Source organism: Montipora foliosa, chromosome 6, assembly GCF_036669935.1.
Source record: "Montipora foliosa isolate CH-2021 chromosome 6, ASM3666993v2, whole genome shotgun sequence".
In the NCBI taxonomy this organism is placed as follows: domain Eukaryota; kingdom Metazoa; phylum Cnidaria; class Anthozoa; order Scleractinia; family Acroporidae; genus Montipora; species Montipora foliosa.
In genome coordinates this window covers 57261765-57274264 of record NC_090874.1, presented here as the reverse complement: position 1 = coordinate 57274264, position 12500 = coordinate 57261765, and the positions used below count along the sequence as shown (strand labels likewise).

At 40.6% G+C, this 12500-nt stretch overlaps 1 protein-coding gene across 2 annotated transcripts in view; it reads right to left on the bottom strand.

Annotated features, from left to right (window-relative positions):
- Positions 1-670: 670 nt before the first annotated feature.
- Positions 671-12500, bottom strand: part of LOC138007883 (calcium/calmodulin-dependent protein kinase type II delta chain-like) — a 28387-nt gene continuing 16557 nt past the window's right edge. Inside the window, exons 12-19 of one of the 2 annotated variants that reach the window (XM_068854986.1) lie at positions 11829-11912; positions 10699-10750; positions 7620-7645; positions 6412-6478; positions 6184-6259; positions 4989-5083; positions 3023-3137; positions 671-2186 (exon numbers count right to left, since the gene is read on the bottom strand). In XM_068854986.1, the coding sequence (XP_068711087.1) occupies positions 2069-2186; positions 3023-3137; positions 4989-5083; positions 6184-6259; positions 6412-6478; positions 7620-7645; positions 10699-10750; positions 11829-11912 (633 nt within the window). In that variant the 3' untranslated portion in view covers positions 671-2068. Of the gene's footprint in view, positions 2187-3022; positions 3138-4988; positions 5084-6183; positions 6260-6411; positions 6479-7619; positions 7646-10583; positions 10633-10698; positions 10751-11828; positions 11913-12500 lie in introns of both variants that reach the window. The other variant, XM_068854987.1, reaches the window with a different exon arrangement.

Here is a 12500-nt window from a genome sequence, read left to right as displayed (position 1 = left end):
TCTAAGCTAACGAAATTCTTAAACAAATAATTAGTTGGTAAAGATTTCAATTCTGGTTCATGGAAGAAGCGAGGAAGAAGAAGAGAGGATAATACTGTACAAGAATTCATTGGAAAACAGTGGTAATTGTGCACTGTTGGGAATTGGAGGATAAAGGTGCTCTTTCCAGTCTCTTAATCCTCTACAGTTTGTTCGTTGGGATGGAAAGAAAACTTAGAAATGATCCAGGATGATTATGAAACTAAAAGCTGCTAGAAAAGAATTCCAAGATTCGACAACATCTTCCTTAGCTTCTCACACAGTCCTTTTTGGGTGAGTCGTATTTCACTTCAGTTCCACAAAGTTTGCGGGGAGGAGACAACTTGCTTCTAACTTCCAATTTGGAAAGCTTTGGAAAGGGCGTTTCTAGAGCTTTGTTAGCGATGGGTGCCGCAGCAGTTTCTCTTTTGCTAAAAAATCCGCTGCGAACGCGAAACAACCGATCGAATGAGGCGAATATGCGAGTGGCGAAGCCGCGAGTAGTGCGGGCGTATATCGCTTCGCTCCATCAGTTCTTTTGCGTTCTAGGCGGATTTTCGAGCAAAGGAGAGACTGCTCACAGATGTCAGTGAAGGCTTGGAGTTGACTGAGTGACGTCACAGCCCGGTGCAAGCCATCTCTTGATACAAAATTACGCTATAGTTCAATTCATCTCTAAACAATTAAGCAATATACATGAGCTTGGTCTAATTTTACAATTTTCTACCTGACTAATACTAAAATCGGGAAATAGTCCACCAAATGATACAAAAATTAAAACGAATTCATTTTCTACACAACGACATTAGCGGAATGTGTACATCATGTCGCTTTACACCATCTAAGTAAAAGTTTCGGCTATTTTACGAGTGACTGGATACATCTATTCCATTAGTAAAATTTAAAGTTACACCCTACAATTATTATTATTAATATTTGTGCACTCAAATAAATAAATATCCTTTAAACCTCGAATTACTCTTGACTTTGCGGCAAAAATCAGAGACTTTTATATCACTGAAAAAGAAACCTATGAAGAATGAAAAACAACTACAGTAAACACCCGCTTACAAGAACCTAGAATTTATGTACCTTTTAGGCTAAAATTTTCACTTTAGGCCCCTCTTACATAAGGACCAGGCTAGCCTAAAAAATTAAACAGGTTCATATTTTAGACAATGACCTTAAAATTTCAGGCGACTGCAACAACGACTTTGATTAGTCATGTGGATTTTGAGAATTCTGGCCTCTGTTTGATTGCAAATGGGCCATTAGGCTTTCATTTTTATATAAATATTGCATGTCTAGAACATTGAGGACATACACGTAAAAAAACACCCACATGTCTTTGAGTAGATATCTTCTGTGGAAATAGGAACCAACTGAAGAACCTAGATAGCCTAAAACTCACTGTAAATATCATTTTAAAAAGAGCCTACTTTGCCTCACTTGGAAAAAAAAAACCCCTTGTTTCTTATATGCGGGTGTTTACTGTATATCATTTTGGAAAATCCTAATGGTTCTCAAACCATTTTTTTCAAATGAAATAAATCTTCAACCTAATATGCTTGTAAATAGTAATTATTTTCAGTACTTTCCAATAGCCGCAGTACATGATTTTACGCACAAAATTAGGGGAAAAAAGACCTAAAATATTACCTCACGGCACCAAGGCATAGTAAAAGTTAAATCCAAAAACGGGGTATTTTTCTTGGGAATGATACCTAAGTAAAAAATAGCCATCTGCCATAAGCTTGGACTACAAGAATTGAATAAAATTTTACACTAATTTCGAACTAAAATTCTAAATTGAAGTCATGCCTTTTGAGACAGCAGTTCCAACAGTCATGCGTGTTGGAAGAAAATTCTTCTTTTTTATATTATAGTCTCCTTTCAAATTAACAGTAATTTTCCATGAGATTCATTTCCTTCTCAGTTGCCGTAACGCACTCTGCGTATTCAGTTGTTTCATTTCTCGTTCTTGTCGGCTTCAAGGAAAATTACCTCGGTCAGACGAAATGAAGCCCTCTTAATACACTGACCGCACGTCTTAACTCGATGGACTTCCGGTCATATTTGATCGATGAAAATGAACGTTTACCCAGCGTCCGGACTTCTTGTGCCACACTCTTGTTTCTTCCGATTGCTTTGTTAAGGAAGTACCAGCACTGCAAAATATGATATTGGGAAAGTCATCAAAATTAGTGTTCCTAAAAAGTGTGTGAAGAGCGATGAGCCATTAAATCTTAGAGAGTTTGTTCAATTCATGCAGTTAACGGAACTTACTATTTACAGCGATTTTGGTGAGTAAAGGCCTGGCCAAACGCTCGCAACATTCCAACACAACATCTTGCAACATTGTTGCATGATTTTGCGACATGTGTTGAACGGGGTGGCCAAACGCACGCAACATTTTCAGCATTTTCAACGCAACATGTCAATGTTCATGTGCCCCAGGCCCCTGGCGCGCAAGAAGTGGACCTAACGCGGATGCCCTAGCGCAACAATGTTGTGTGAACGTGGCCAAACGAGTACAATATCATGCAACATCCAAAATGTTGCACGAAAAATTTGAACGTTTTCAAATTTGATCCAACATGTTGCAACATATCGCAACAAATCGCGACAGGGTGGATAAACGTATGCAACATGTTATGCCCAACAATGTTGCAAGATGTTGCGTTGAAATGTTGCGAGCGTTTGGCCAGGCCTTAATAAGTTTGGCCATTTTTAACAACCGCTAACAGTCAAGTGAGCCAATCGGAACTCGAAGCAAAGGAAGTCCATGCTAGCGGTCTTTCAGGCAGGAAAACGTAAACAAGCAAATTACGGGTGGTTTACCTCGCCTTCCACTGGCAAAAAAAGTGGCACAAAACTTGAAAGGAAATCAATGCACAGTACGAAATGCAAAACTGAAGCCGATATTCCATTTAAAACCGCTCTACTCACATGCACTTGGAGAAAATAAACACGTTCCCGCTGCAAAGGCAAACGCCTCACTGACCTTGTAATAAATTGCTGCAGTCGAACATAGCAGATGCAGGCAGCTTCGTCCCCCATCATGTGGACGTGCGGAGACAAGATTGTCGTATTTATCGGTGACGTCCTTTTTGTATAAACTGAAGAAAAAAAGAACACGAATTTCACCCTGAACGAGAGGCTTTGAACGTCTGCATCCAAACTGTTTCCTCTGAAGTCGGATAATAATAATATTATTAGGGAGTTTAAGAAACCACGACGGCTACGGGGACGAAAACGTCACTTCAAAATATACGTTTGAGTTATTCTAAGTATTTCGGGATTATTCAATCTTGTTTGTATTATACAATATGTGCGAAGTGTCCTACAACTGGATTGGTACGGACGGATTTGAAGTAAAGAGTGAGACTGAAAGATTCACTGTAGTTTGTCCACGTGGTCGTCAAAACCTCAAATTTGGTCATTTCACGTAGTAGTTTTGACGAGTACGGGAGAGAAATGTTCAAAATTGCGTGCCGCACGTGCAGCACGATCATTTTGTTTCTTTTAACCAATAATATTAATGCTTTTTGGCGTTGTCGTAGCCGTAGCCGTTGTCGTTTCTTAACCTCCCCATTGTTGGAAAAATAGCACAAAGTTTTTAATCACAAAAGACGGGCAAATCTTAAGTGAGTTGGTCGCGTCAAGAGGACGTTAGACTGCGAACAGTCTCTCTTTTGCTCTTAGGCTGCGTAGCCGGCGTTCTACTTTATCGCAGGATTATTTAAACACTCGCGAGTACCATGGTTTTAGCAGCGAGTGGTCCACGCCTGGCATGGGCACTAGTAAATTTGAAATTCACTCGCGGTCAAAACCACGAAGCAACCATTGATTTACTCCTACGTGTTTAAATAATCCTGCAATAAAAATTTCCCGCCAGCTACGCAGGCTGTTTTGCTCTAAAATCGTTGAAACGAACGAGAATACTGCGTCTTCAACGCCCGCAGTATGAACTTTACGATCTACGACGGCGACGTCAACGAAAACGTCACCTCAAAATGTAACTTTGCACTGTCGTAAGTTTCTCGCGGTTTGGCCATCTCCTTTGCGTCGTACGATGTGGGCGAAGTATCCTAAAAATAAATTGGTACTAGCGGTTTCTGATTAAAAAAAGAGAATTATAGATTCACATTTGTGCTCGCGTTGTCAAAAATCCTCAAATTTGGTGATTTCACGTCGTTGTTGAGCAGAGTACAGCACGAATTTGTGCTAAAATGCGTACTGCACGTGCAGCACGATTACTTTTCCTCTTTTAACCAATGATATTTAACAATTATTGGATGAGGCTGAGCATGTTAGCGATAATTATCAAGGCCAAAGTTTGTGTTATCTGCTGAAGCCGAAGGCTGAAGCGGATAACACAAACTGAGGCCTTGATAATTATCGCTAACAGGCAAAAACCGAATTCAATAATTGTTTTATTATGCATATTCCTGAGCTGAGCTCCGCCATGACAAAACTGATAAAACTGCTGGTTAGTGTGTTACGTGGCGTCACTTCTGCATGCATAAAACTATTGGCTGTAGGTATGACGTCAATTCTACATATATAAAATCTATTGTTTGTAGGTATGACGTAAGAGAAACAGAGCAAGCAAGAATTAGCTGCGTGCTTATAGCCGATCAAAATCGAGCTGGTGACACCAATGTATAATAATGTTGTTTCGTGGCGTTCTCGTTGACAACCGCGTCGTAAATCGTAAAGTCCCTAGTATTTGCGACCCAAAGCTTCAGCCATTTTGAAAGTTCAACGTACGAGTTCGTTTCAACGCTTTTAGAGCAAAAGAGAGACTGCTTGCAGGATGTTGGCTATCAAGACATTTCTTCAGACTCCGTCGGCACACTGGAAAACAAGCCTTACATAAGGGGTAGAATCAACCTTCCAAATAACCAATGTGCATAGTTTATAATTTAAAAAGCTGACAACAGACACATCCGTCATAAGAAACTCACCATTGTCAAAATAAAACTTATGAAACTCTAAGCCCTCCACCAGGTTCCCTCTCGCCTCTGGCTCAAATGCTGTTAAACGCGGATCCACTAATTTGCTGTGAACACAAACAGTGAAATTTTTACGATTCTTAAACAACCAAAGTTCAGTTAAATGGGAAATATTATAAAACAGACAGTTTTGATCTTGTAGAAGAAGAAGAGATCGGTGTACGAATTAAAACCCTTGCGCAAAATTGGCGGGATGTGTATGAAATTGAATCCATCCCCAAACGTTGACTTTTCTTTGGTCGACTGTGCACTTTAAGTTCGTTGTTGTAGATGGTAGGGCGGGTATGTAGAAACAACCCAATTGTTGGAAAAGCGATTCTTATGACTGCAACTAATGAAAGATATTATCGAGAAACTATCAGTCGCGATTACGTTTATTTCAGCCTTTATGATGTTTCTTAGTTTTCGTTCCTTTTGTTTTAAGTACTATATTTCTTGTGGTACAGTAAAATTCCGAAAATAAGCCCCGGAGCTTATATTTTTCAAAGGCCCTTTTCGAGGGGCTTACTTTTGGAGGGGTTTATATGCGGAGGGGCTTATCTACGGAGGGAAATTTGCGTTTCCACGTCGATTGGGCTAGCCTTACAGTTGGAAGTAAATTTACCGTTTTTGCTTTGTTCTGCTTTGTATTTGAGGCAATTTTCCAAGTACAAGCTCCCTGGGGGCTTATATTTGGAGGGGCGATTTAACGGAGGGTCTTTTGCGTTACCGCTTTGGGGGACTTATATTTGGAGGGGCTTATTTTCGGAATTTTAGGCATTTTTGAATACGACTGATTGCTGGGCCACTAAGCCGGTTGGTGAAGTATCCGACTACCGTGCGCAAAGTCGCGGATTCAAGCCCATATCGACCCCAGTAGGAAGGGTGAGGAAGGCCATGGAGTTCCTGGTGTTGTGGTCTATCTCTACCAACATGTGGTCGGCCTGGCAGGGTAAGCTGAACAGCTATTTGCTGGGTGCACGAACCTTCAATAAGACTAAAGTATCTTTTGTTTCTTCAAACAGCTGTCCCACGGAATTCATACCGACTTTGTTTTCTTGGTGAATCTCGTTGTAGGGACATAGATCGCAAGTCAAATCTAATTCTACACATTTAAGGGTTTCTATAATAAACAACAACTGGTATCAACAATAATAATTATCCGTACCAGTATGTTTCAAAGTCTCCGGTCGTAATACTTGTTATGAGCTTCTGAGTCAGCTGGATTATCTGCTGTTCGCGAGCTGGCGAAACAAGAATTGAAGTTTATTTGCAAACTAGTCTTTTAGCGGCTACCTGGCTAACCAGCGGCGAGCCGGCAACTGGCAAGGCTGTCAAATAAGAGTGAATTTTCGCGTTTTAATAGACCAAAGAATAATTTTCCTGCAAAACTAACCTTTGTTCGTCCCACCATCAACTTCATGCTCATCCTCGGAATGAGGCATGAGTTCTTCTTCGGAACCCTAAAAGGAAGAAAAATAACCCAAGAATAAACCCTGCTAGGATAACTGATAAAAAAAGGCAAAAAGTGTAAAATGGGTTGCTCGAAAGCAGGGAACACCCCTATTCTTCTATTTGATTATTTTTCGATATTTTAATGACGTGACAAGTCGTTAATCACGCGATACAGGCACAAGACGACAACACACTAGAGGTGAGTGTGTATTGCTAGATTGCAAAAACACCCCTCAGTGCTCCAGGAGATTCCCTCCAGGTTGTCAGGGTTACCTACGTCACTACCTGTGATGGCTGTAGTGCAAAACACAACCTCGTTCCCGGGGTCGTCTCTTCCTCCCTCGGGAAGGTACCTTGGTTCCGGTTGGTCACGTGACTATGAGTACAAATGAAGGGCGCCCGGAGGGTAGGTCCTCGACTTAAATTGTGTCAACAGTATTCAGTTCTATCTTGGCGAAGGCGAGACTAGACTTCAAGCTATGCTGCTTTCGGGTCAGTGATACATAGGTGATTTTAAAGGTAAAACAAGTGCTTCCAACAGATAATTACTTTGTTGGAGATTAACAGACATTGCCGCACCAAGCGATGAGCTCAGCAGATGAGTTCAGTGGAGACAAAAATTTCAGCTTCATGCCACTTCCTCGTTTACTTTGCTGGAATCTGAGAAAATCTAGCAGACACGTGACAAGCCGAAACCAGGGAACTTTCTTGAGAGAAGAAGAGAGAGGACCCTGGGAACGAGTTGGGCAAAATACACTGAGATGTACATACACGTTCATTGTTAACTTAAGTGCTTTTCTCCAAACCTTTTGGGTTTTCTTAGGGCAAATGCATAATAAGAACATGATTTCTTTAACAAATCACTGAAGCCTCTAAACCAATACCAGGTTATCCGCAGCCTCGTTGCCATTCTAAGGGACAGGTCACTAAGCAGGCCTCGTCTTCAATCGCTCCGGCCTTGTAACCACAAACGAGAGCAAAACACAAAACGGAACAGGCTTCACTTCGCCGGAAACCTCTCTAACAACAAGCTAGCCAACTTTAACGACGAATATTCAGCAAAGAAGGATGTCACTTGGAAATGCTGGACACATGCCAAAGAAATTACGTTTTTAAACACACTTTTGCAAGGACTGGTTACCAGCTTACCTTTTTCTTGCTAACAAAAGGTCGAACTGCAAACAACAAAAAACGGTTGTTTGAAAAAGTATTGAGTGTTCTTAATTAGTATGTTCCAGGTCAAGACAAAGCAAAGTTAAAAAAGTTGCGAAAAGAAAGGTGGGAAACACTCCCAATGATTTGATACAGGCGAATGACTGAAGGTTTTGTCTAGAAAACATCGTTAATTTGGGTTTTTATGGTACCATTCGTGCTTGTTTTCTGTCAAAAAATCAAAACTGTGCTTTTTCGAAAGGAGCTCTTTCATTCGGCTCGGGATAACTTTGACTGAAGGAACAGCCACGTGAGACGCATAAGCCTGCTGACCGGTTCTCTCAAGAGGTCACTTGAAAGTAGGCGGTTGACAGGCTAGCGACTTGTTAAGAATCTCTCTCAGTTTCTGACACTCTCTTCATTCAACAGCTCACCATCGCTAAAATACTTAATTCAAGGGGACTCTGGTAGACTACATTCTTGTAAACAATAAATAGTCCATTTCCGCGTTCATGTCTGCCTCCTCTACAAAGCGAGTCTAAGTGCGAAGTTTTTGTGGTGGTAATCAGTTCTACTTTACATCAAGAAAGTTTCAATCGAGTGTCGTAAAACCAAAACCAAAGTAATTACTTTGGCTAATCAAAAAGGACGGATGCAATCCGGTAAACCAATCTAAACTCGAAGTAATTACACGTACCCGACACAAAGCGCGGGAAAATTTACACGCGCGAGCCACGATTGGTTTTAGTTTTACTTCTGATTGGTTCAAAAAGTGGCGCGAGAACTTTGAACCAATCACTGAGTGAAGTAATCGTAAACCAAAGCAATTCACCAATTACTTTCGACACTCAATTGAAAACCGCTCTATAAATGAAAACTAATTTCATAGGAAAAACTTCGCACTTATACTCGCTTTGACGAGGAGCCAGATGACATGAACTCGGAAATGGCCTGAGAAGAGGACGCCAACATGTTTTGATGGTGACGTGATAAAGCTGTGTGCATGCGAGCAAGGTGAGAGACGTGTCCCCTCCTGAAGAAATACGCAGCTTATTCTTTGCCACTGAAGGCTGCAGAAATTGTCTTAAATAAGGTTGCTTTCTTCAACTGATATTGAATGAAGTGGACTAAATATGAGTAGCTTAGGAAGCAGATTAATGAATGGCAAAACAAATTAGGAACGCACATGTATAATACACGAGATGAGTGCGTTCAAGATTAGACTAGATGATTTTTTCACATGATAAAGCGATTAGAAGTCAGGGTTGATTCAAGGGCTCGTTTCACTTCACACCTTTTTTGTTTTATGTTTTTAAGGGTTCAACGTCGTGCAATTCATACTTTATTACATTATTTTCTCGAGGATCTACATTGCATCTGACAGATTTTGCTGAAGTTATCAATTGTTTTAAATAATCAATTTTAAGTAAATACAAAAAGTATTAAAATGTGATAGCCCATTTCAGAGTTGCTGCACGCCTCAGTTTCAAAGTGAGTCCTGGTGCACAACCATTCACATGCAAATGATTTGCGTATTCTTATGCGATTCACTACTTGCACAAATCCCATAATACACCTCTTTTACTACCCAAAAATCTGCATAGGCATTGTTTTCGACTTCTCTTGGGACATTTTCATGTCCCAAGAGAAATTGCAAACAATTGTTATGCAAACGTTTTGGGGGGTAATAGAGGTGTATTATGGTATTGTGCAAGTGATGAATTCAAACTGATTTCCCTGACAATAGTTGAGCACCAAGACTCACTTCGAAACCGAGACATACAGCAACTCGGAATGGCCCATTGAGCTGCCTATCGAAAAGCAATGCTGCGCAAAACAACATTACCAATGAATCGTCACATGAAAAACACTTTTGTTCGGAGTTATTTTATTGGACAAACTGCCTACTTACATGGATTGAATTAACATAAAGTTAATCTCAGTGCAAAAGTCTTAAGTTAGTTCAGTAAGTGAACTAAGGGGCTCAGTAATGGAGTGCACCGTTTACATACGCAAAAAAATAAATGACTCACCACTCGCAACTGCTTAATTAAAGAGACAAATGAGCAGTTCAACAAACCAGACCACTTCAAGCAAGGGAAAATTTGAACATACATTGTAGCAATTTAGTTTCCGGATGGAAAAGCAAACAGTGATTGGCTTACTAGTTGATACTTTGTATGAATGCTTTTTACTACTCGGATTTAATGTTAAGACAGTCTCTTGATTTTACTAATAAAGGTAAGGGAGTAAGATTGCGATTTTTTATAAATCGTTCACTTTCTTCAACATGCCTTACATTCGCTTTTATGGCTATTAGATTTATCCACTATTTTAATGGAAAACCATTCTTCAAAGTATTAAAATTTTGAGATCCACGTTAAAGCCGAGCAAGGGACTGGTAACGACCCTCGAAAATGATTAAATCGACGATAGACCTTTTTACAATTATGTGCTTTGTTACCTGGCCGTTAAATGAAAGTGAGGCTAGAGTCCTTGTGATGATGTAGACCTCCCTGATGATGTTGTTCTCATGCTAACTATTTGGAAACAGCGAGATTTCTATCAAAACAAGGTCAACTCCAGCCTCACTTTTATTCATAGGCCAGGTAACTAAGCATACAACTGTAAAACGGTCCATTTAGCAAGTCTTCATAAAGAGAACCCTAATATTTGCAATTTTGATTTGAAATTTTGAGTGCGATTCCATCGAATACCTCACTCCTATATCTACTGTCTGCTAATGGCTTCGTCTTTTTCCAATCGTACTCAAATTAAATGGTGATCATATCTTATGCGGTCAAATATTGTAAGCAAAGACTACCCTATGTGAAACGGTACTGTTTCATTTTCAACACCCGTACTCGCCAGTCTCCTGCTCGTGTAGAACTTTCCCTCCGGTTTACCATTTTAAATTTAAACTCGTTTTAGATTTTGTTAGCAGTGAGATGTGGTGGTTACCTGAGTTAGCAGAAAACCTACGAGCCACAATGGTTGTTAAGATGGCACCCTGCAATATAATGACACCAATACCGTGACATCATTGATTTAATGTTCAGAATAATGTTAATTATACCTGCAGATAGATTAAAATTACTTGTTGCCAGGATTGTTGTGAGAATTGCACCCTAAAGAAACACGAAACAACACACCCTAGTCACACAAACGAATACTGACTACTTCAAGAATATAACAAATAAGGGCAAGCATCTTTTCCTGAGTCTTCCTAAGCGTTTTCTAAATCCACGAAGGAAATAGGTCTTCTTTGCGTATTTTTCGCTCCAGCCACATTAAAAGGTATTTTACTTTTCAATCCGATGCAAACGTTTCCTGACCAATCAAAATTTAAACGCTGTTGTGTCAGCCAATCAAGCACAAGAGAGACCGCACTTCACTTTCCCGCCCTCCACTGCCACCCGCTGTAGGTTTGTGAATAACTAAAAGATAGGTTGATTTCACTTTGTTATGTTCTTTGTATGTCCTCTGAGATAGTCTTTCAATAAGTGGGGATAACCTTAATGTATGGGGCACATTTTATTCAGGGAGGGAGGCTTTTTTGGGTCGCTTACGAGAAAAGGTGTGTGAGTGGGGGTTAATATAATATAGCCTTACCAAAAAAGCTCTCTTGTGACATTCGATGACTTTGATTTGACCAGCACATCTTGGGCCATTCAAAACTTATTCAAACCCCTACCTAACATTAACTACATCACCGTACATATACCATTCCACTAACAATATCTTACTCGTGAGGGTTCACACTTGTTCAGAAGCCATTAGGGCCCCGTCCACACATATCCGGATATTTTTTAATCCGCTATAAATCCCGGACCGTGTGGACGCTAAATCCGGAATTTTTTTTATCCAGATGACGTGACAAGATCGAGCCCAGTTCCTTATCGTGAAATCAATTCAACTCTCAAGATAGCTGCCGAGGGCAATATTATTTATTTATGGCGCATGCTCTATTACCTCTGTTTCCTTGAGGAGTACCAAGTACTATAGAGTGAATCCGGATACGTTTCGGATACGTGTGGACGGGCAAATTCGATTTGAATACGCTACGTGTGGATGGGAATATTTTTGAATCCGGAAAGAATAAGTTGTGGATTAAAAAATATCCGGATATGTGTGGACGGGGCCTAAGAGCTGCTACTTGACAAGGTTACAAACACTCCTGCTTCCGCGAACAAACCGAACACAAACCTTGAGTTTCCTTCTTGCGTTGAACTTTTTCAGCCCGTCCAGTGTCTCCTGCCTGTGCACTTTGGAAGCAACCCGTTCGCGGTTCTGAAAACCGAATGTAAACACCACGTGAATCCCTTCACCCCAAATCCGTTTTTTGTTACGCAAAATCTTGCGGTAGAATGTGTAATTTAAACTGACACCAATAGCAGCCCCTCTTTTCGTAGGCTGCTGACTAAACAACACAATTTGTTGTTCTGCAAGTACATGCTGACGTAATGAGCTGGGAGTCGATTTTGATGATGGAGGAAAACCACATTACCCAGAGAAAAACCCTCCAGCCAGGATGACGCCGACTGAAACTCTGTCCACATACGATTGCAGAAGTGGTAAGCAAGGATGATGGCCACTACGCCAGAACGAAGTATTCCGAGACAGTCATCCACCCACAAATTAGCCCCACCAACAACACTTAACTCAAGTGAGATAACGAGAATCGGAGTGATTGCTCTCGCTTGCAATGATTCACTTAAAGAGATTGGCTTAGTTTCGCGTTTAGAGAAGACGGGAAACGTCTGAGATGAAATTTGCGTTTTGCCAAAAAATACAAGAAACCTGTTTAATTTTGGCTCATACCTTGACTATTGGCTGAAGGCGCTGTTACACTGAGCCAGCCTTTCGTGCAACTTGTCC